The 23,638-nt window shown below is 30.8% G+C and overlaps 4 protein-coding genes across 33 annotated transcripts in view; 1 reads left to right on the forward strand and 3 right to left on the reverse strand.

Moving 5' to 3' along the window:
- LOC139815425 (non-structural maintenance of chromosomes element 3 homolog) overlaps positions 1 to 23,638 on the forward strand; it is a 233,773-nt gene that overhangs the window by 164,870 nt on the left and 45,265 nt on the right. For 4 of the 13 annotated variants that reach the window (XM_071782371.1, XM_071782359.1, XM_071782354.1 and 1 more), the window contains exon 3: positions 6,504 to 6,643. The exons of 7 other annotated variants lie outside the window; for them this stretch is intronic. The gene's annotated coding sequence lies outside the window, so the exon portion shown is untranslated. Of the gene's footprint in view, positions 1 to 5,234; positions 5,357 to 6,503; positions 6,644 to 22,004; positions 22,066 to 23,638 lie in introns of those variants that run through there. 2 more of the 13 variants (XM_071782409.1, XM_071782425.1) reach the window with 2 other exon arrangements.
- Positions 172 to 5,078, reverse strand: LOC139815352 (uncharacterized). Of its 7 annotated transcripts, none has more exons than XM_071782286.1 (11): positions 4,900 to 5,024; positions 4,752 to 4,785; positions 4,493 to 4,612; positions 4,264 to 4,360; positions 2,145 to 2,406; positions 1,885 to 2,001; positions 1,727 to 1,817; positions 1,050 to 1,186; positions 734 to 866; positions 577 to 653; positions 180 to 430 (listed from the first exon to the last, which is right to left on the reverse strand). In XM_071782286.1, exons 2-10 carry the CDS (start codon positions 4,755 to 4,757, stop codon positions 603 to 605), a joined length of 1,014 nt encoding a protein of 337 aa, XP_071638387.1. In that variant the 5' UTR covers positions 4,758 to 4,785; positions 4,900 to 5,024; the 3' UTR covers positions 180 to 430; positions 577 to 602. The 7 variants fall into 7 exon arrangements, with proteins under 7 accessions (XP_071638344.1, XP_071638336.1, XP_071638353.1 ...); XM_071782261.1 differs by having other exon boundaries at positions 4,264 to 4,381; XM_071782243.1 differs by lacking the exon at positions 4,752 to 4,785 and having other exon boundaries at positions 172 to 430; positions 1,897 to 2,001; positions 4,264 to 4,381; positions 4,786 to 5,078.
- On the reverse strand, positions 5,240 to 21,859 carry LOC139815381 (uncharacterized). 11 transcript variants are annotated; one of them, XM_071782318.1, is made up of 9 exons: positions 21,530 to 21,859; positions 20,294 to 20,413; positions 20,062 to 20,179; positions 19,340 to 19,601; positions 19,053 to 19,166; positions 18,899 to 18,989; positions 18,162 to 18,298; positions 17,113 to 17,245; positions 5,240 to 5,349 (listed from the first exon to the last, which is right to left on the reverse strand). In XM_071782318.1, the coding sequence occupies exons 1-9, from the start codon at positions 21,671 to 21,673 to the stop codon at positions 5,326 to 5,328; spliced, it is 1,143 nt and encodes a 380-aa protein (XP_071638419.1). In that variant the 5' UTR covers positions 21,674 to 21,859; the 3' UTR covers positions 5,240 to 5,325. The 11 variants fall into 11 exon arrangements, 10 of the variants coding, with proteins under 10 accessions (XP_071638419.1, XP_071638429.1, XP_071638410.1 ...); XR_011732725.1 differs by lacking the exon at positions 5,240 to 5,349 and adding an exon at positions 14,875 to 17,037 and having other exon boundaries at positions 17,113 to 17,232; XM_071782328.1 differs by lacking the exon at positions 5,240 to 5,349 and adding an exon at positions 14,875 to 17,037 and having other exon boundaries at positions 19,340 to 19,565; positions 20,062 to 20,158.
- On the reverse strand, positions 7,924 to 14,100 carry LOC139815072 (uncharacterized). 2 transcript variants are annotated; one of them, XM_071781701.1, is made up of 9 exons: positions 13,406 to 14,100; positions 11,903 to 12,022; positions 11,672 to 11,804; positions 10,866 to 11,127; positions 10,598 to 10,714; positions 10,445 to 10,535; positions 8,707 to 8,843; positions 8,413 to 8,545; positions 7,924 to 8,335 (listed from the first exon to the last, which is right to left on the reverse strand). In XM_071781701.1, exons 1-9 carry the CDS (start codon positions 13,547 to 13,549, stop codon positions 8,282 to 8,284), a joined length of 1,191 nt encoding a protein of 396 aa, XP_071637802.1. In that variant the 5' UTR covers positions 13,550 to 14,100; the 3' UTR covers positions 7,924 to 8,281. The 2 variants fall into 2 exon arrangements, with proteins under 2 accessions (XP_071637802.1, XP_071637811.1); XM_071781710.1 differs by having other exon boundaries at positions 11,672 to 11,789; positions 13,406 to 14,096.

The raw sequence follows: 23,638 nt of genomic DNA on the forward strand, positions 1-23,638 counted from the left end.
TGTCTAAAATAATTTTTCTAATCTCTTTTACTTTAAGAGATATTCAGCTGAATTACTTAAAATGATACACCCTGTATATATATATATATATATATATATATATATATATATATATATATATACACTATATATACGATATATATATATACGAAGAAATTATGTAAGTAATATTTAACGCGTTAATAACAAATTATGCGTAAGAAAATTATTTGAAGACAATGTTGAAAACAAAAAATGTTTAAATATTTACACACTGCTTATACTTGAATTACAACTACTACAATACCCGATTTCAATACATTGCGAAAACCTGAAGTACAAACATTTTGATTACAGTTTTCTCCAGGAGGCAAAGAAAAATACTTAAATTTTTATACACTGTCTATATTTGAATTACAGCTATTACAAATGTCTGATTCCTCGCAAAAATCTGAAATACCAATGTTTTGATTTGAATAATTTAATCCTTTTTTTTAATAACAAAATATTAAGTTATCTTACATACACAAAAAATAAGTTTTTCTATTTTTTAAGCGTACTGTAAATAAACGTAAACGTTTTTAATAACATCCTCACCATAGTGTTATTAAGTATTTGTCTCATTATCGTGTAGAATGTATGACAGTGAAATAAGATATCGAGGCCTTCACTAACTGCAATTATAAACATTAGTTTTTATTATACCTATATTTAAACTACTGTTTCAAAATATTATTCTACAAAATATTACTACCGTTGCGAAACCCTCTATGGATGCATCAAACACTCCACCGATATTTAAACAAAATTCCTTTATTCCTATTTGTAACATAAATAATATCATTCTCTGTATATGTAGAGGAGTTTTGTACCATTGAACGTTGTATCTACGAAATTAAACATGAATTGCTAACTTAAGATACGAATTTTTTTATTAATCTATTACTTTAAGCTAGTTTCTGCTACAAATAAACTTCTAAATTGAAAGTTACAACTAAAGGGATAAAACACACACACACACACACATACACATACATCTATACGTTTTCTCTCATAAGAATATTTCTTACGCAGTAGTAAATACGTGATTATTGTGGTCAATTACAATCTGCCCCATAAGATTGGATAAAAACATGTATATGGTACATGCTAACGCACATACAAATGGCATTAAAAAGTTCTTGGCGTCATTTTCAAATGATGTTATCTGAAAAAATGAAAAAATATATTTTATAGAAATTATTAGTCTTCTTCATAATATATACTATTTCTATCAACATATACATACTATACAAAAAGTATTCTTCATTTTTAAAGCTTAGGATTACAAGTGACTTATAGGTACAGATAAGATACAAAGCGTTGATTAAACACAAGTACCAATGAGAATGTATCCTATTTTAACATAAATCTGTGAATACTATTTCAAGATTACGTCTGTTTGCAATATTGCTTATTAAGTTTAACAATAAAAGTTCGGCTAACTTGCATAAACGTCATATATCCACAATTTTTCTGTGTTTCTTGCGATGGAAAGCGTATTCTTCTCGTTATTTTTCTTCTCATGTCATTTAGTATCTAAACTGTTGTATTCGTTATTTGTATGTCATTTATAATGGCTTTTATTGAGGATTGATAATTCTAATACATCTGATGAATTCTTGTATTGATTCTTGTCATACTTACTGAGCAATAGTGCAAATAATTTCGGAGCAGTTTTCATACATAATTATAGCATATGACTTACTTGAAACAAGTTGAGGCTTAAGCAAGCCACACAACACACTATTAAACAAAAAAACATTATCTCCAATACTGACATTAAGTGCTTGTTCAATCTTTAAAAACAAAAGAAAATATTATTGTAATTATTGCGTGAATATTGTTATTATTGTAAATACAAACTTTATAGCTTGCCGGTGAATGTCGACGGCACAAATTGTGCCCTCGGTCATCAAAATCTCATTCTCCAGCGTAATATTTTGTCCAGTTTTGATATTTATTGCATGCTCGATACGATAACTGTAAATGTTTGTGCCGTAATTCATCAAATGACGCAATTTTTCAGTTAAAAGCATCTCTACACAAACGTTTTTTAATAATGTTGTTTAGAGGTAAACTTCTAGTTACATTTCATATTATTAAGCTCATTTCTGTGTTCGTACCTAGCAATTCTAAACATTCCACAGGTATGCTGAATACACGCAATGAACATTGTACCTATTCCTAACATTATAACCATCCCAAAGCAAACAGCTACATTGATGTGCAACAAAATCAAATAAAAATATTTTTCTTGATCGATGAAGTACTCCATCTTAAAGAGAAAATAGTATGATCGAGATACGTTCGTCGGTGAATCAACATCAGCCATATTTGTCCAAAATTGAAATATAATACTAAGAGATATGGTACAAGCTGCAAGGGCTAAAAACATTAGAAAGAAATTATTATTTAAATTACTTGTATATAATGTTATGAAATTATTTTATATTTACCGCTCGTATCTTATAATACATTTTTTAAGTCGAATGAAATCAAATTCTGCGATACTGATACTAACTAATTTTCGGCAAAACTTCCGAAAACATGCACCCATGTTACGATTTAAGTCAAAGTTTGTAAACAGGTTCCTTTTTGATACAAAAGACATATACCAAAAGGATTTTTTGCGACTCAAAAGTTAAGCAACTTTTTCAACGATTCATATTTCTTTTTTATGTTTTATGTCTTTCATATTTCTTTTTCTCCTAAAATGGTCTTCCATGCCATTTTAGTAGGAATTAATTGTATTTCTCTAAGCCATTCGATTATTTGGCGATTACTTAATTTTTCCAGCAAGAGAAAATATTGAGTCCAATATTTTAGTCAGTTAAAACTGAAAAACATATTTGTACACAGCACTCGCCATCAGTCAAGTAACTCAATGTCAGTATATTCCAGTATACGAACTAAAGCAGTTCGCAAGGTTGGTCTAAACAACACATATAATTGGTAGTCAAAGTCATAGCCATAACTATATACGTCAGGATAAATATCATTGCAGCATTGCACGTTAATATACCGGGTGAAGAAAAAGTCCGAAACCGGTGAAATATCTCGAAAACAAGACATTTTAGGGAAAAACGTTTTATACAAAAGTTGTTTGGCTCGTAGGGGCACATAAGATGGTGTCATTGGTTTTACCTTGGATGGTCGTTTAAAGCTCATGTGAACAACACCTTTAATTTTTTAAATGGAAACCCCTATTTTTTAATGCATATTCTTGTAGCTAATCTTGAGAGCTTTTCAAAACATATTAATAAAGTGTTTTTTTATTAAGAACTTTTGGAATTATAAGGCTTGAAAGTTCTAGTATTTTGACATAAAATACAAAATATCTTGTAAAACATTAAGTTTTCGGTAATGTTACCTTAACACTTTTATGCACAGAATAATGAGGCGAATCAATTGGTATAAAAAAAGGCATAGTTGCTTTTAAGAAAAAGTATGCAGATGCGTTTTGCAAATTACATATTTTTTCTTAAAGGAAATATGCAGTTCCGGACTTTTTCCCCACCCGGTATACATAAAATATGAAAAAATGAGTACTTATTCATTATACAGGCACCACTTCTAATGTTCTTCTACTTAAAAGAATACAACGATTATTTTTAACATAAAATGATTCCACATGTGAAACCACATTTTACGGTTCGCATGAAAAGTTGGAAACTCATGTGGAACCGTATAATAACAGACCTCATTTCGCACCAGGTGGTGTGGGATGAACCTCGCTTTACGTGCAAAGTCGAAAACCCATATGGAGCCTTATAATAATAGACCTTGTATCGCACTGCAAACACCGGCTAGTAAGGTAAACCTCTCGCATCACATGGAAACCCATATGGAACCATTTTAATGTAATGATATGTTCCGTTATAAATGAAAAATGGTGTGCAAGACATAAGGAAAAAAAAATATAAAAGACATGAGAAAATATGAAAAAATGTTGAAAAAAGTTGTTTAACTTTTGAGTGACAAAAAGTTCTTTTAGTACACTTCTTCATGTAAAAAAAATCTATTTACGAACATTGACCTAAATCGGAGCATGGCCATTTTCGGAAAAAACAGCCGACTTATGTGTGTACGTAAATATATATACCATAACAAAATCACGTAATCCGCAAAAATCGATATCCACAAAATCATATAATCCGCAAAAATCGATTTTTTATTTACTTGATAGTTTACATATTATATTGACGATATCATTATATTAAAGAACAATAAAAGTTGTCTTACTTATAAGTGAAACCGTATAACGTTTCGCAGTGTAGTCGTATTTCTTTATAATAGCGATTTCATTTTTATCCTTTAATTTGTTACGTACGTGCTGAAACTGCATCAATAAATCCTTCACCTGTCATTGCAGCAACTTTTATATATATCAAAGCAAATGTTTTGATGTAAAATTTCGCTACACGGAGAGGGTTATACCGTTTAACGAATACATCGTAAGCGATTGACTTACATTTTCGATGTGAAAACGGAACATGTTATACTTTATCATAAAAATAATAAAGAAAGATACGGAAGACAAAACATTCATGAGGAGTTCCGAAGTACAATTTAATGTCAAAAACGTTGTCAGCTGTTAATAGACAATTTTTATTTAATTTTACTCATACTTATTTGATTAATAATAATTGCAATATATTTAATGCAAATATCATTGCATAACACAAAGTGAGATAATATATATAATAAAAACTTGCCGTTTGATAACTTACATGCATGATTTGCAATATTATGATATTTTCTTACCTGAAATACAATAATCGCTGTCAATATAACAGAAATAAAAATATATTGAAATGTAGTGAAGTTCGATTGTTGATAGGGCCATAAACCGATAGTAAGCAGTAGAATTCTATTTACGGTAAAATACTGATCTTCTTTGCGGATCATATCGTCACGAGGTCCGGAACGGGAGTGATTGTGAAAAAGTCCATAACGTGCCTTTATCCCCTCTTTTCTCCATCGATCGACTAGACATTCTCTCTTTCAGTGTAAATTGTAGTGCAAATATCGTAAGTTATATAATGGGTCATTAGATCATTATATCATTATATATATACGTATAACTTAAAAAAGCATTTGTTCGTCTATAGTCTATAATAAAGCTATTCACCTGCTATCTGAAAACGTTTATTGTATTATTTTTTTCCATAAAAAAAAGGGCTTAAATGAGAAATTGAAAGTCACGCAAGCGCATTCCCTCTTTTCCAATAATTCTACTTCATTCTCACGTACGCATTCGTAAGATACACTTGTGTAGCTCCTCTGCCAAAGGAACAATCGCCGTCAGTAATCCTGTTGATGCCGGATCTACATGGTAAAGCTTATAATTTAAAAATGGTCAGAATAGATACGCAATCTCTTAAACCTTAAACTAATTAATTTTTTTAGCAAATATTGATTATATCAGTTATTTATAGATAATAATGTCGTTCATTAGCAATATTATTGTTTAATGGTAATATGTTTAACGAAAATATTTCAATTGTATCGACTTAACTGACCACAATTTAGTATAAAATCGCAACGTTTCAGCCCTTGGTTTGGGACCTTTTCAAGTGTAAAGGCACAAAAAAATTATGTAAAAATAATGTTTAATGCGTTGGATAACAAATTGCGCGTAAGAAAATTATTATTCGAAAGCAATGAAAAATACATAAAGATATACCTATACACTATTTGTATTTAAATTACAGCTAATGCAAATGTCTGATTTCGAAATACCGGAATATACAGACAACTTATATGTATAAGGTCTCTGATAATAGATACAACATTCGCCGAGTAGGTAGTGGGTTTAACCGAATAGAAAAATTCTTTACCGTTTTGCAATTATGGCAATAAATAATGAAAACTTGATTAACCTGCGAATCAGCGTGCGTTCGCGCGATTCGGTTACAAGCACAGACGGAGCGTTAATTCCCACCATTTGGTACCAACGTAGAACGAGAGGGAATATAAGGTACATCTCCTCGTCTCTTTCAAATGAGAGAAGATGGGAAATAGTCCCAACTCTGTGTGCGTACAACATAAACACACACTGCTTTGAATAAACGTGGCTTATCTTATTACGCAGGCACGTATGAGAGAGAAGGAGATACGTTCGTCATCATTTGTCCTTTTCTACATGCATCCTACTCTCACTCTTCAAATTAAGGCAAACGCTCGGTCTAGATAATATACTGTATATGTCTATATAGTGAGAAGATAGCCCAGCGTTTACAGTTGCTGCGCACCGCGCCGCGCCGGTCAAATCGCCCGAACGCGCGCTGATTCGCAGGTCTTATAATATAGAATAATAGATCAAATTGCGTAATATAAATTAAAATAAATTATTTGTCAGTGAAAAATTGTCATGCAGAAATTGATTTATAATAACGTACTATATTCCTTTTTATTTGAAATACATATACCTGCTGACAGAATAGCAGAGAGGAAAATAAACTGAAATCGAATAAATTTAGATTGCAGATAGGACCATAAACCAATATACTAAGAAATAAAAGTCTACTGAGACTTCTATTGGTTGCTACAATATCGAGCTTCTAGATGTATCATTGCGAGCTTCTAAGTATTATTGCGAAGATTGAAGACATCGATGAGGGTACGTCCCACTCTTCTTTTTACTGATGGATTGAATACTCTATATCTTATTCCTTCAGATATAATTTTAATGAAATAATGCAAATTCTATAATTTATAATGTTGATTGTGTAAAAGTTTGCCAGAAAATCAAAATGCCCTTAATTAAATCAATCTCAACAAAAAAAACTGCGGATATAGAATTACCGACAATTAAAGACAACTCGACAAATGTATTTTTCTCGTAAAATTGAGCCTCGCAAGAAATCTACGCAGGCGTATTTCTTATATTATATTTGACCAAATTTGAACTATACACTGAGAAAAAAAATTGTTAATTCCAAGAAATATTTAGTTCGATACGTTCAACTAAACATTTTAGTTAGTTAACTAAATATTAATTGTTTCAACAATTTATTTCGTTTCTTTAATCAAGAATTAATTAATTCAACTAATGTTTAGTTAACTAACTAAAATGTTTAGTTGAACGTATCGGACTAAATATTTCTTGGGATTGACAAATTTTTTTCTCAGTGTAACAACAGTAAATATTGCGCAAATTCCAACTTCTAAGAACCAATAAAGAGAATATGTAATTTAAATTCTTAGTATATAAAATCGGCTTATGTATGCCGTATGCACATATTATAAATTAATTCTATTAAAATAAAATTTTACTATAAAATTAATAACTATTTTTCTACTTTATTCAATTATTAAACACCATTTATCGCAAATGCGTACATGTGATAAGTGTTTTAATAAACTCATATAATAAGACATATAATATCTATTGGTCCGCTTTGAATCCTCTAACTTTTTTCTGAAATTTTTCCAATAAACCAATACTTTCTGAGATGATTGGCCATTCCGGAACTTCTAGTACTTATACGCACGGTATAAGTATGCATAAAAATATAGGGTTGGCCAATAAGTCCGCGCGTGCGGTTTTTTACTTATAAATTTTACTTATAAAAAACCGCACGGACTTATTGGCCAACCCAATACTATAATATGCTAAAATAGATTTTTCTTTGAAAATATGATTACATACAAAAATCAATAAACATTGCCTTACCACAATCGTGTAATGCTTAGCGACACAATTATATTTTTCTACATTTCCGCGAAAAGTGGAAACAACGCCCTTTCCTTTTATGGCACGATTAATATTTTTAATAAATATTTAATATTAAAGTGTTAAAACTATCTAGTTGTCTACAATTATAACATTTGTTACTGGTAAAAAGAATTCTTTTTTTTTTAATTTTTTTATTTTCTAAACATATATTTTATTAATATATGTTATTTATTAACAAAACGGTACACTCAAACATTTATGTGAATGTTATTAACAAATAAATCAATTAAGAATAACATGTAATGAATTAGTAACAGATTGTGTGACGGAAATCTTACGTAAATGCAAAGGAAAATATTTAAGCATACACTGTCTGTATGGGAACTGTAAGCTAGTACAATGACCAATTTTGATTGAGAAAACTTGAAGTACTAATACTATTTCATTTTATCTCCTCTTTTAGCAGATAAATATTTATCTACGCTACATGTTCAAAGATATATCTATTTATTCTTTGAGCGTAAATACATTCATCTATTAACTATGTTATACGATCGCGTTACTAAATTCGTATATGTTTCATGACCGTGTAGAATGTATAACAGTGAAATAAGATAATGAGGCCTTTAGTAGCTGTAATTATAAGCATTCTCTTTTATTCAGTCTCTATGTGTAATATAATACTGTCGATAAATTATACATTATATTACCGTAGCGAAACTCATCATTGATCCATCAAATAGTCTACCAAAATTTATTTTAAATTCCTTAGTTTCTCTTTGCAACAAGAATAATATCATTCTCTGTATATGTAAAGGAGTTTTATACCACTGAACATTGTACCTGAAAAAATAAACTTTATTTTTTAACTTAAAACAAAAAATTTTTTTTTAGTTTATTGCTAAAAACTAGTTCCTTCTACATCAAGTCAAAATCTACATTTGCTGTTACGACCACTGAAAAAAGAATCTGTATATGTTCTCTATCATATAAATATTTCTTACGCAGTAGTGAATATGTGATTATTGTAGTCAATTACAATTTGTCCCATTAGATTAGATAAAAACATATGTAAGATCGCTACTAACGAACATAAAAATGGCATTAAAACTTTCTCCATATTACCTACAAATGATGCTATCTGAAAAAATAAAAAAAATTAATTTTATCGGAATTAGTAAACTCTAATATACAATAGATGTCCATCAACTACACAATAAGTTTTCTTCATTCTTAGCGCAAAGATTACATGTGATTCATATAGATAAGAGATATTGCTCTGAAACACTGATTGTACACGAATACCAATGAGAACATGTTCTACTTTAACATAGTTGTAAAAGTTGTTTCACGATTACATCTATGAGCATTAGAGCTCATTAAGTTTGTCAATAAAAATTTTACGAACTTGCATAATTATAATATTGTACTTGCAACATTTCTGTGGTTTTCTACGATAGAGTGCATATTCTATTTATTACTTTTTTCTCACGTTATTTAGTATTCAAAAAATTGCATTCGTCATATGTACAGAATGACACAAAAGTTCCCGGAATTTTTTCGAAAACATTAAGGAGAACTATAAATCTGTATACAAATTAAACATATACACTTTAAGGTAGTTAGTCCGTGACAATACAATCCAAAATTTTATACTCTATAAATTGACGTGAAAACATCTGAATATTCGCGGTTACAGGCTGAAAACTTTTGGATAGTTCTATCCCTCACACACAAAACAAAAGAATATTCTTTTATTTTTCTCCTCCAGTCGCTTCTTTACGTCAAATAATCGCAAAAATTGAGATCTATTTATTATTGTAATTCTAAATCTAAACGGTCAATAATTTCGGTTTTTTTTCACTAGTATTCCTAAAAAATCCTTCTACTATTAGGTGTATCCGTTTTTTATCACTTTCTTAAGATTCGTTCTAATTATTTATTAAAATTCAAAATACGAGATTTTCGTATGCTTTGTGCATGCAATACATAGAAAAAATGCAATTTTTAATAGCAATTATCTTGCGTTCGAGACAGTCAGTTACTTCTAATTTGTACAGACGTGTAGATACACATTTATTAACATACATAGTAAAATTTTCAAATTTTTCTTATGAATTGCGATTTACGGACTAACTGTCTTAAACAGAACATAAAACATTGAAACATTAATAACAGAATTACACAAGAGAGCAAAAACAAAGAAAATTTAATTTTGTTATTAATGTTCTAACGTTTTATACAGCTTCTAACCCCCATTTTTTATTGTCTTTTTTTTATATTGATATATATTATGTGAAAACAACAATGTCTCTCTGTCACCAAATGACACACCTAAATAATATCATATTTGATTGCAATTTTTAAGGTTGTTACATTTTAACGGCAATTGAATTCCACCACGCGACTCTACAATCAAAAAACTCTAAGAAACAAGAAAACAATGAAAAATAGGAAAGCATAAATATAAATAGCCCATTTTTTTAATTTGCCACACACTTTGACAGCAAACAGATGTCACTACGTGATTCTACGGCCAAAAAAATATAAGAAAACATGCAAATTTTACATGCCGTCTTGAAAGCAAAAATTATAGCTACATTTTAACATACTCCTTTATACATGCCATAATTATAATTATGGCATATCTACCTTGTCGATTTTTGTCATTCACTAAATATTACTAATAATTTTGGAGTAGCTTTTATACATTATTACAATTACACGGTATAGGCAACTTACTTGAAACAAGTTTAGGCTCAAAGTAATCACACAACATATTATTAAACAAAATAGCATTATCTCTAATGTTGATACAAAGTGCCTGTTCAATCTTCAAAAACAAAACAATATTATTATGAATATTGAATGAATATTATCATCGCAGATACAGACTTCATAGCTTGCCGGTGAATGTCGACGGCACAAATTATGCTCTCAATCATCAAAATTTTATTTTTCAGTGTAATAGTTTGTAGAATGTTGATATTTATTGCATTCTCGATACGATAACTGCAAATATTTACATCGTAATTATATTACCTAGTATTGAATAACGCAATTTTTTTATTAAAAACACTGTTACACTGATTTTAATATGTTATTTAGAGATATATACTTCTAGAGAATTACATTCCATATTATTAAAGTCATGTAATTGTACCTAGCAATTCTAAACATTCCACAGATATGATGAATATATGCAATCATCATTGAACCAACGGCTATTTCTACAATCACTGCAATGCACATAGCTGCGTTGATATGCAACAGAATAAAATAAAAATACTTTTCTGGATCGATGAAATACTCCATCGTAAACAGAAATTGATATGATCGAGAGTCATTCGTCGATAGATCAACATCAGCCATATTTAACGAAAATTGCACTATAACGAGAGCAAACATGCCGCAAACTCCAAGTACTACAGAATGTTGGAAAGAATATATTATTCAATTTATTATGCACAACATTTAAAAAATTATATTACGTATATCTACTAAAATAACCAGTTCTCTTTTGAATTTTATTTATAAAACACATTTGCTATTTAACGCAAACACATCGCACGCATACGTAACAAATGCTACCTATAATAGAATCATACATACATAAATCCGCATGCACGCACGCATGGACGGACGTACGCATGCACGCACGACGCAAGCATGCTTACTCTCATGCACACATGCGCTCGCACGCGCGCGCGCGTGCGTGTGCGTCCGTGCGTGCGTGCTGCGCGCGCGCGCGTGCGTGCGTGCGTGCGTGCGTGTGTGTGTGTGTGTGTGTGTGTGTGTGTGTGTGTGTGTGTGTGTGTGTGTGTGTGTGTGTGTGTGTGTGTGTGTGTGTGTGTGTGTGTAGTCAGCATTAAAATATTATCTGTCAAAATCGTTTCTTTTTACTTCATAGCTTACATATTATATTATAAATATGATTACATCCAAAGTCGACAATAAAAGTTGTCTTACTTGTAAGTGCAACCGCATAATGTTTTGCAGTGCAGTCATATTTTTTCATGATAGCGATTTCATTTTTATTTTTTAGCTTGTTATGAATGTGCTGAAGCTGTATTAATAAATCCTTCACCTGTAATTCCAACAACTTTTGCATCCATCAAAGCAAATATTTTAATATCTTAAAAATTAACTAGTCAAAAAAGTTATCTCGTTTAACAAATATTTCATAAGCGATTAACTTACACCTTCGATGTTAAAATAGAAAACGTTATATTTTATTACAGGACTAGTGAAGTGACACAAGTAAGACAAAACCTTCATAAAGAGTTCCGAAGTACATCTTAGTGTTAAAAATGCTGTCAACTGTTAATAATCAATTTTATTAATTTTCTTCATATCTTTGATAAATAATAGTTATAATATGTAGGTAAACATTGACGAGAGAAAAAGGACCCAAAGGCCTGTAACCTTGACCTTGACATATATTATAAAGGTCACTTTCCTGAGTAACCTTCAGAAGATTTTAACCGTCGCTCGTTGTTTATGAAAAAATTATTAATAAAACAGTTTAAGAAATATAACGGTTTGTGTCAGTGCGAAGGGATGTAATTTGTTGATATGTGTGTATCAAAGTACACATATAGACAGTGAAGAGGCTTTGCCCCTCCCCTGCAGCAGGGGTGGGTGAGGGTGGACTTTGGTTTGTATGGAAAGTTGTTACAATGCTGTCCAGAGAACCGTCCACGCAAAGCGAAGTCCATCCTATCCCACCTCACCCCTGCTTACAGGGCGAAACGATGTCTATCATTGTACGGTTTGGGTTTTCAACCTTCCACGCGAACAGTAATCCACCCCATTCACCTCTGTTGCAGGGAGAAAAGCGAAGCCCTACATGTGTACTGTTTATACCTCGGTATACACACATATCAGTAAATTACTTCCCTTAATATTGACATAAACTATTATATTTTTCACTTATACATGGCGTGTCCGGGAAGTAATGAGAATGATTTCTTTACGTTCCCTAAAAGGGCTGTGGGAGAAAAGTGGAGGTCGAGGTAGTTGACGGGGAATCTCAGGTATATAGTCGGACCCTCGTCAGTTGAGCCCGAACGGTCCTTTCGAACCTTTCGAACATGTTACAGAAGTGCACCCTTGTTTTTCGCTCTTTCGCAGACGAAAATGCAACGGAGCGTCAAGCAGCGTTACGCAATTAAATTTTGCGTGGAACTTGGAAAAATTGCTTCTCAGAAACGTTAGAAATGTTGAAGACAGCGTCGTCCGCGACAAGAGTGAAAAACAAGAGTGCACTTCCGTAACGTACCGACTGTTTGAAAAGCTCGGGCTCAACTGAAGAGAGTCCGACTGTATATCTGAGATTCCCTCTCAACTATATCGATCCCCAATTTCCTCACGCAGCCCGCCTGGAGAGCGTAAAAAAATTATTCTCATTACTTTCCAGACACACCATGTATATGTTAACAACTTTTTAATAAAAAACGAGCGATAAAGATAAAGAAGGCGTAAACCTTCCGAAGGTTATTCATAAGAGTGATATATATCAGGGTCAAGGTAATAAGAGCTGGTTCCCTTTTTGTCAATGTTTACCACCATATATTTAATACAAATATCATTGCATAACACAGAATGAGACAAATAAAATGTAGTAAAAACTTGCCATTTGATAACTTATACATAGTGTGCGATTTAGTTATTATGATTTGCAATATTATGATATTTTCTTACCTGAAATGTAATAAACGTTGTGAATATAGCAGAGATAAAAATATGTTGAAATCTGGTGAAGTTGGATTGTTGGTAGGGCCATAAGCCGATAGTGAGCAGCAGAATTCTATTTACGCTAAAATACTGATCTTCTTTGCGGATCATATCGTCACGAAGTCCGGAACGCGAGTGATTGTGAAAAAATCCATAACGTACGTTTATCCCTTCTTTTCTCCATCAATCGACTAGACATTCTTTTCTCTTCTAGTGTAAATTGTAGTACAAATATCGTAAATTATATAATAAGCCAACAGATCGTTATATCATTAGATACACTTATATATAATTTAGAATCATTTCTTCGAACTATTATCTAAAATAAAGCTATCCACCTGATATCCGAGAAAATTCATTGCATTATTTTTTCCATCAAAAAGAAAGGCTTTTATGAGAAATTGAAAGTCACGCAAGCGCATTCCCTCTTTTCCAATAATTCTACTTCATTCTCACGTACGCATTCGTAAGATACACTTGTGCTCCTCTGCCAAAGGAACAATCGCCGTCAGTAATCTTATTGATGCCGGATCTACATGATAAAGCTTATAATTTAAAATTGATATAATTTAAAAAGTGATTAGATTAGGTAAATAAATTAAAATGCGTATTTAGAATATTGAAAAAAAAATCTGACCGCGCGTGACTTTTTTTAATCCTAAAAGTAAAGAAAACATTGAGAGGAAATAAGTACTTTTTTATGACATTAATGATATTAAGTGTAAAACAACTGCAACTCTGAAGGCCATTTCACAACATAGTTCCAAAATTACTTTGAAGGGTCAACAAGGCATCGGTGAGTATCTTCCCAAGGGAGCTTTGAAGATCTGTCTGATTATTACCACAATAATAATCAGCAAGGTACATAACAATTGTACCGTGACGAGATCGCGAACTTTAGTGTCAGACATAGTATATACGCGTATGTCCTAACTATCATTTCGCTGTACATGTAATAAATTAGTTTTAACCCTTCGTAGTCACACTTCTCTAGAATATCATTCTAGTCATACTGGATCGTATTGACCCAGTCTCGATTTTGAATGGTTGCCATTTTAATGGTATCGGTCCGATCGGGTTCAAATAATTCTGGAACATTGAACCTTGAACATTCTAGAATATAAAACAACTGCGGTTTTGTGAGAAATCAAATGGCAACATGTTAAAAAAAAATCGTGAACGAATACATGATTTACGGTCTCTATCTAATGAGCGCGGGTCAAATTGACCCAGTGTGACTACGAAGGGTTAAAATATTGAAAATTAAAATTGTTTATACAGTAGAATAAAACAATTATAAGTAGAATTTTTTATAAAAGGTTACACCTCATCGATTTTATCGCTTAAATATGTTGTAGGGGAGGTTCTTCTGAGTAATTCTTCGCAAAAAAGTGGGGAATTAATTTAGAAGATATAAATTAATGTCATATAACAAATTAAAGTTTCACAATTTTAATGCATTTTCTTAGGTATTATAAAAATAATAAGTGAGGTTTGTGTATGTTATATTAACATTGCCTTAACTACCTGTTAGCGCATTCGTGTAACACTTGGCGGCATAATTATATATTTTTCTACAATAGCAATTTCGTTTTCATCCTTTAAATAAATGTATCTGAGATACGATATAATACATGTTTTCTTGTAGTATTAATGTATCGAACAGGCTGTATTATAATTACAACGATAATAATGTTCAACTAATTCGATCTACATGTATAAATAATATATCTGAGACATGATATATATATAATACATGTTCACTTGTAATAGTATATCGAACAGGATGTAAGTCACCTATACATCAAGGCAAGAAGATGAGAGTCGATCACAAACTTTCGATTATATATACAACACTATAAATTTTCAAGCCACGCACCATTATTAATTCACCGATAGCTGAAAATCCGGCTGAATAGACGAATCTCGACGGAAGGTAATATTGGTTGGTGAATTATTTCGCAGGCCACATTGAAAGTCGTGAAGACATTTCCGCGAAAAGGGAAAATAATCGCTCTTTCCCTTTGTGGCGCGATTAATAAATAATAATTGTAACAAATATTTAATATTAATGTGTTCGCTATCTAGTTGTCTATAATTATAACATATTTACTACTAGTAAAAAGAATTATTTTCTTTTAATTTTATATAAGTATTTTTGAAACATATATGTTATTTATTAACAAAAAATTTATGAACAAATAAAAATATTAATCGACTCTATTGGCCATTATAATTGTCAAGACAATACAACCATGATTTGGTTCGATTATCGTCAAGACACAATTTTTTGCTAAGGATTTGGTCTTCAAAATTGAAAAAAATTTATTAAGAGGGAATCACCAATTAAAAAGTTCGAAAAAATTGATTGTTCAATTTTTGCATTCCAAGCAAAGTGGAGGACTTATATTATGGACCTGGAATCGATAATTCTATGTAAGTTGAAAAATTTTCGCGATTTATTCATTGTTCAATTTTCAAACGCGTTTTTCTCAAAACCATGTTAAAAATCGGTGACCAAAATATCTCGGCAACCACTGAACCGATCAATTTGAAATTCATAGAGGTTATTCTATACATAATTATCTAGTCTTTGTCGTAGGATTTTTTTTTAAGTGACTTAGTTTTTTTTTATCGGCAAAATAAACCCGAATTTTTCCCTAAAAATCAAACCCTTAAATTCAAACGCCCGCCATTTTGTCAAAAATCGATATTTTCAAAAACCCCTATGACAAAGACTAAATTATAGTGTCAATTTTAATAATCTTTTTGGTTTTTTTGATTCTGATAATTACAAATGAAATGGGAGTGGTAACCGCGGAGGACCTTTTTTTTGCGGCAGTCGACAGAACCCATAAATACTCCGCCAATATTGAATATTTTTTAATAAAAAAAATTTAACATATTCTTAAAAGTGTGTACTTTCATGTAGAAAAAATATCAATACCATAATTCATATAGGTTTCCTTAAAAAAATTCACAAAAATTGCCTTTTTTCGCGCTTCTAATTGGGTATTCCCCCTTAACAAATTGAACCCTTAAATATTTATGTGAATATTAACAAATAAATCAATTAAGAATAATATATAAAAAACACAACTATCATTAATTTTAGTCCGCTTATTATATTTTATATTTTGTATTGCATATTGTTGTTTTATGAATTTTAGATCGCACTTGAAAAGGGCTCTAACCGTGGGCCGAAACGTTGTGCAGTCTTTGTACTTAGTGCCAGTTAGTCGAGCAATAAACTAACATTTATAAATATATAAAGAGTTATTAACAAATCGCGTCACGGAAATCTTACATAAATGCAAAGGAAAATTTAAGCACATACTGTTTATATAGGAACTGGTTTATATAGTACGATTTCGATGTACTGGGAAAACTTGGAGGACTAATACTTTAATATGTTCTCCTTTTTTAGCAGAGAAATATTTATCTACGTTACATGTTCAAAAATGTATCTATTTATTTTCTAAGCATAAATACATTCGTCTATTTAACTATGTTCTCACTATCGTGTTACTAAATTCGTATATGTTTCATAACCGTGTAGAATGTATGACAGTGAAATAAGATATTGACGCCTTTACTAGCTGTAATTATATACATTCTCTTTTATTCAATCCGGGTGTAATGTAATACCGTCGATAAATTATACATTATATTACCGTAGCGAAACACTCCATTGATGCCACAAACAGTTTACCGATTCTTATTTTAAATTCCTTAGTTCTTCTTTGCAACAAGAATAATATCATTCTCTGTATATGTAAAGGAGTTTTATACCACTGGACATTGTACCTACAAAAATGACCCAGAGAACACAAAGATGTCTAAAAGATGACTAAAAGATGACAAATTTTCGGCATAGATATCTTTTCGTTGGAGCTGAAAGTCAACTAAAAGATGATTAAAGATGACTTATATCCCAAGCATTAAATGTTGTCTTATAGCCAAAACTTATAAAATAACTAAAAGACATCCGATATTAGACATCTTTTAGCTATCTTTTAAAATCATATTGTGGACATGTTTTTGTTTTTTTATGTTTTATATAAATTTGGTTTATATAAATGAAAAGTTTATGTTAATAAAACTTAAGATTATAATTTCAAAAAATATTTTATTGCAACGAAAAAGTATTTCATTTCAATAAGTTACTTTTATATACATTGCACAATAGAGCTGATATTCGTCATATGTTGTATGACAAGTTAAGCATATTAATTAGCTGCAGAAAGATCGAAGGTCTCGAGTTTCTAGAAATCCTCCATCTTACAGCCAATCGGTACGCTTGACAAAGCTTGTCGTACGACACATGAAATATTAACCTAATGTATGGTACAAAAGACGTGCAGCGACAACGTAACAATAACAATACTGCCGTTAAAAGTTATAAAAGACCTCTTGGTCATGACATACATTACGGGAATTCTTGCGCATACACATTTAAAAAAGCGTCAAGTTTTAGACATATTTTAGACATCTTTTCGTCTAGCCGAAAAGACAACTATAAAAAGACATGCACATCTTTTCGTCATCTTTTAGTTTTTATGCTATCTGAGTGAACATGACATTCTAACTTGAAATAAAAATTTTTGTATTAGTTTACTGCACGCGTTAGAAGCTAATTTTTTCTGCATCAAGACAACTTCTACATTTGCTGTTACTGAAGAATGAATCTCTATACGTTGTCTATCATATGAATATTTCTTACGCAGTAATGAATACGTGATTATTGTGGTCAATTATAATCTGTCCCATTAGATTAGCTAAAAACATATGTAAGGTCGCCAGTAACGCAAATCCATATGGCAGTAACAGTTTCCAGATATTATATTCAGATGATGCTACCTGAAAAAATAAAAAAACAAATTTTATAGGAATTAATAAACTCTAATATACAATATATGTCCCTCAACGACAATAAATTTTCTTCATTTTCTTCTGAAGCGGCTTCGAAAATGTATTAAAGCCAAAAAAAAACATTATAATATTCTAATGTTTTATTTAGCTCTCAGTTTTTTTCTTTTTTCTTGTATGTCAATATATATTATATGAAAATAACAATGTCTTTCTGTCATCTAAAAAATATATTTCATTGCAATTTTTAAGGTTGTTACTCATTTTAACGGCAAATAAATTTCACCACGTGATTCTACAATCAAGAAGTAAAGTAAGAAACTAAAAAAAACTGAAAAATTGAAGGTCATAAATAGCCCATTTTTGAAGTTTTCCCATTTTCCCCACACTTTGACAGCAAATGTCACTACGTGATTCCAAAAAAATATAAGAAACCATGCAAATTTTACATGCCGTCTTGAGGGCAAAAATCAGCCACTTTTTAACAAACTCGATTATGGCATGTCTACCTTGTCGATTTTTGTTATTTACTATACAATATCACTAATAAATTTCGGAGTGGCTTCATATTACATGTTATAGGCAACTTACTTGAAACAAGTTTAAGCTCAAAGAAAACACACCACATGCTAATATGTAAAACAGCATTATCTCTAATGTTGATATAAAGTGCCTGTTTAATCTTCAAAAACAAAATTAATATTATTATGAATATTGCATGAATATTGTCATCGCAGATACAGACTTCATAGCTTGCCGGTGAATGTCGACGGCACAAATTATGCCTTCAATCATCAAAATCTTATTTTTCAGCGTAGTTTGTAGAATGTCGATATTTATTGCATTCTCGATACGATAACTGTAAACATTTAGATGGTAATTATATTACGTAGTAATTTATTAAATGACGCAATTTTTCAGTTAAAAAATTGTTATTTACTTATTGTTACATTTATTTTAATATGTTACTCAAAGATATAAACTTCTAATTACATTTCATATTATTAAGGTCATTTCTGTATGTATTCGTACCTAGCGATTCTAAACATTCCACAGATATGATAAATATATGCAATTCCCATTGTACCAATTGCTGTTGCTACAATCGCTGCAATGCAAATAGCTGCGTTCATGTGGAACAGAATCAAATAAAAATACTTTTCTCGATCGATGAAATACTCCATCGTAAATAGAAATTGATATGGTCGAGATTTATTCGTCGATAGATCGACATCAGTCATATTTAATGAAAATTGTACTACAACGGTACAAAATAGGCAGTTAACTCCAAGTGCTAAAGAATGTTGAAAAAAATATATTATTTGCTTAAATTACTAGTGCATGACATTTAAAAAATTATCTTACGTATACTAATAGTTAGTTCTCTTTTGGATTTTATTTATAAACGCTATTTTTACTAGTAAATTTAACTAATAGCTAGTTTCCTTTTGAATTTTATTTATAAACACATTTGCTATTTATCGCAAACACACGTACGTGACAAATGTTATAACAGAATCATATATACTTAGATATAATATAGACAGACACACATGCACGCACATACGTAAGCACGCTTACTCCCATGCACATTGTGCTCGCGCGCACGCACGTATGTGTGTGTGTGTATGTATGTGTATATATACGTCAACACTGAGTTATTATAATCTGTCAAAATTTATTTTTTTTCCTTCATAGCTTACATATTATATTATAACTTTGATTATATCCAAAGCCAATAAAAGTTGTCTTACTTGTAAGTCCAACCGTATAATGTTTCGCAGTGCACACATATTTTTTCATGATAGCGATTTCATTTTTATTTGTTAGTTTGTTATGGATGTGCTGAAGCTGTATCAATAAATCCTTCACCTGTCATTCCAACAACTCTTGCATACATCAAAGCAAATATTTTGATATCTTAAAAATTAACTAATCAGGAAAAGCTATCTCGTTTAACGAATATTTCATAAGCGATTAACTTACACCTTCGATGTTAAAACAGAACGTGTTATATTCTATTATAGGAATAGTCATGTAAATCATGCAAGACAAAACATTCATTAAGACTTCGAAAGTACATCTTAATGTTAAAAATGCTGTCAACTGTTAGTAATCAATTTTATTAATTTTCTTTTTACATCTTGGATAAATAATAGTTACAATATAAGTAAAGATTAACAAAAAGAGGTCTTACAACCTTGGCTTTGACATATATTATAGAAGTCACTTTCCTGAGTAACCTTCATAAGGTTTTAGTTGTCGTTCGTTGTTTATTAAAAAATTGTTTATAAAAAAATTATTAACAAAAAAGTTTAAAAAATATAACAGTTTGTGTCAGTGCTAAGGGAAGTAATTTGTTGATATATTGTTGAAGTATTGTTGACACATGTAAGCGTAGGAAGGGCTTCGATCCTCCTTCTGTAGCAGGGGTGGGGGCGGACGTCAGTTAGCGTGGAAAGTTGAAAACCCAAACTGTACAATCCTGTCCAGAGAACCATCCACGCAAAACGAGATCCACCCTACCCCACCCTTGCTTACAGACGAAACGAGGTCTATCATCACTGTAAAAAATTTTTGGAAAATTTACAACTATTATAGTGAGTAATTTGAGACCCACTATAATAGGTGTAAATTTCCACACATTCTTAATTTGTGTAATTGTAATACAAAATTACTTTTTCCTTCCGTACTGTAATTTTGTAAAATTACAACTATTATAGTGGGTCTCAAAATTACTCACTATAATAGTTGTAATTTTACAGAATTTTTTTACAGTGATTGTACGATTTGGATTTTCAACTTTCCACGTGAACCAAGGTCCACCCCCACCTTTCCGTGTTGAAGGGAGTGGATCGAAGCCCCACATGTGTACTGTTTATACACACATATCAGCAAATTACTTTCCTTAGTACTGACATAAACTGTTATACATATTTCTCAGTTATATTTTGTTATTAACTTCTTAATAAAAAACGAGCGACGACTAAAATCTTCTGAAGGTTACTCAAAAGGGTTACCTCTATAATAATATATTTCAAGATCAAGGTCGTAGGAACTGAGTCCCCTTTTGTCAACGTTTACCACAATATATTTGATACAAATATCATTGCATAACACAGAGTGAGACAAATAAAAATATAGTAAAAAAAACTTGCCGTATAATAACTTATACATAATGGTGTAATTATCATGATTTTCAATATTATGATATTTTCTTACCTGAAATATAATATACGTTGTGAATATAATAGAGATGAAAATGTGTTGAAATCTGGCAAAGTTGGATTGTTGGTAGGGCCATAAGCCGATAATGAGCAGTAGAATTCTATTTACGCTAAAATACTGATCTTCTTTAAGGATCATATCTTCGTGAGGTCCGGAACGTGAATAATTGTTAAGAAGTCTATAACGTACGTTTATCCCCTCTTTTCTCCATCGATCGACTAAACGTTTTCTCTTCTAGTGTAAATTGTAGTGCAAATATCATAAATTATATAATGGGCCAACAGATCGTTATATCATTAAATACAATTTAGAATCATTTCTTTGAACTATGGCTGAAATAAAGCTATCAACCTGACATCCGAGGAAATTCATTGTATTATTTTTTTTCTATTAAAAAGAAAGGTTTCTATGAGAAATCGAAAGTCAACTCTACTTTATTCTCACGTACGCATTCGTAAGATACACTTGTGTAGCTCCTCTGCCAAAGGAACAATCGCGGTCTGTAATCCTATTGATGCCGGACCTACATGGTAAAGCTTATAATTTAAAATTGATCAGATTAGGTAAATACGCGACACTCTTCAAATAAAGTAAACTTCAAATTGATTAATTCATTTTTAGCAAATATTGATTATATCAGTTATTTATAGTTATAGCTAATAATAGCTAGTTATAGAATAATAATGTTTTTTTTTGTGTATATTTCGACGTAAATTCTTTAATTGACCTTACAATACGGTCGTGCAAATCCATTATGAGATCGGAACACACTTAATTTAACAAAATAACGAATTGTGCATGGGAAAAAATAAAGGTAATGTAAAATTTTCAATTATACGTTGTGTATATGTATATGGATATACATATAGAGCCATAAACTCAACGATCATTACGATTTAGATGCGTTGGAAAAATCTGAAATGCTAATCTTGATTTGACTAATTTTAATTTTTTATTTTAACAGTATTAAATTACCCTATAGACTCAAAAAATAAATTGTTTTAAACATTTTTTATAATTTTTTTCAAACATTAAACGTAATTGTTTTAAACATAAATACCGTTGTTTTTTTATTAAATATATTTCCAACACGATATTAATAAATTCATGTTTGTTATGTTTTTTTATCGCCGTGTAGAATATGTGGCAGTACCTAAAATAAGATACTGGGAGAATTTCACTAGCTGTAAACATACTCTGTTATTGTAACATGCACTACTGAAATATTTTATATTCTCTTACCGTATAGCGATACACTCCATGAATGCGTGTGAAGTAGCTCAGTAGTCTACCGATATTTAAACAAAATACTACGATTCCTCTTTGCAGAAATAGTATCATTTTTTGTATAAGTATAAAGGAATTCTACACGGAGAAAATTTTATAGTAAATATTACTATGGTGTCGCACTAGCTGCGAGCTAGTGCGACACCATAGTAATATTTACTATAAAATTTTCTCCGTGTATACCACTGAACGTTGTACTTACGGCATTGAACATAGGGAATCGCTAACTTTAGATAAAAATTTTGTCATCAAATAACTTAGTACATATATATTGATTTGTTTTGCAACAAATCAGGTTCCACATCTATTATTGTTATTATATCCAGAATATTATTTGATTTCAAAAAGAATTATTATATGTTTTTTTCCATAATAAGAAGGAAAGCTTTTATGAGTAATCAAAAGTCACGCGTATTCGCCGTAGTCCCTCCTTTTTTATGTCTCTACATCATTCTCGCGTGCACACATTCGTAAGATGCTACGTTTGGTCTTTGAAAAAAGCATTCATCAACTTGACCTCGAACTTGACTATTTCAGCATCCGTCTTATTAAATAAAACTTGTGTCATTTTAAAAGATAGCAATTAGATGACGTTCTTGTTATTATACTTTTATGTTACAAGTTAATAATTATGTGATTTATGTGTTAGCCGATATTATGTACGGACAAGTCAGCTATCAAATAATCATATTAATTATTCCTCGTTAGACATACGTTTAGTTCTTTATATTTTTTAAAGTTTTTAGCATGTATGTTATTTAATAATAAAAATTAAAATTATCTTTAGTTATAGACTTATTATGAAAACAATGAATT

The sequence above is a fragment of the Temnothorax longispinosus genome, chromosome 1 (assembly GCF_030848805.1).
Source record: "Temnothorax longispinosus isolate EJ_2023e chromosome 1, Tlon_JGU_v1, whole genome shotgun sequence".
Classification (NCBI taxonomy): domain Eukaryota; kingdom Metazoa; phylum Arthropoda; class Insecta; order Hymenoptera; family Formicidae; genus Temnothorax; species Temnothorax longispinosus.

What these genes read in the sequence shown, in the direction of transcription:
- LOC139815352 (XM_071782235.1), bottom strand. Translation starts at nt 4,929, where the DNA reads ATGATCCGCAAAGAAGATCAGTATTTTACCGTAAATAGAATTCTACTG. An exon ending in ATTCACCGGCAAGCTATAAA is followed by an intron (nt 1,818 to 1,884) that starts GTTTGTATTTAC and finishes TTGTTTTTAAAG; the next exon opens with ATTGAACAAGCACTTAATGT. An exon ending in AATCACGTATTTACTACTGC is followed by an intron (nt 867 to 1,049) that starts GTAAGAAATATT and finishes TTAATTTCGTAG; the next exon opens with ATACAACGTTCAATGGTACA.
- LOC139815072 (XM_071781701.1), bottom strand. Translation starts at nt 13,549, where the DNA reads ATGATCCGCAAAGAAGATCAGTATTTTAGCGTAAATAGAATTCTGCTG. An exon ending in TTATGCGGTTGCACTTACAA is followed by an intron (nt 11,128 to 11,671) that starts GTAAGACAACTT and finishes AACATTCTGTAG; the next exon opens with TACTTGGAGTTTGCGGCATG. An exon ending in ATTCACCGGCAAGCTATGAA is followed by an intron (nt 10,536 to 10,597) that starts GTCTGTATCTGC and finishes TTGTTTTTGAAG; the next exon opens with ATTGAACAGGCACTTTGTAT.
- LOC139815381 (XM_071782300.1), bottom strand. Translation starts at nt 21,673, where the DNA reads ATGATCCTTAAAGAAGATCAGTATTTTAGCGTAAATAGAATTCTACTG. An exon ending in CAACGTATATTATATTTCAG is followed by an intron (nt 20,414 to 21,529) that starts GTAAGAAAATAT and finishes GATTACTAACAG; the next exon opens with TTGACAGCATTTTTAACATT. An exon ending in TGAGCTTAAACTTGTTTCAA is followed by an intron (nt 18,299 to 18,898) that starts GTAAGTTGCCTA and finishes TTATTTTTTCAG; the next exon opens with GTAGCATCATCTGAATATAA.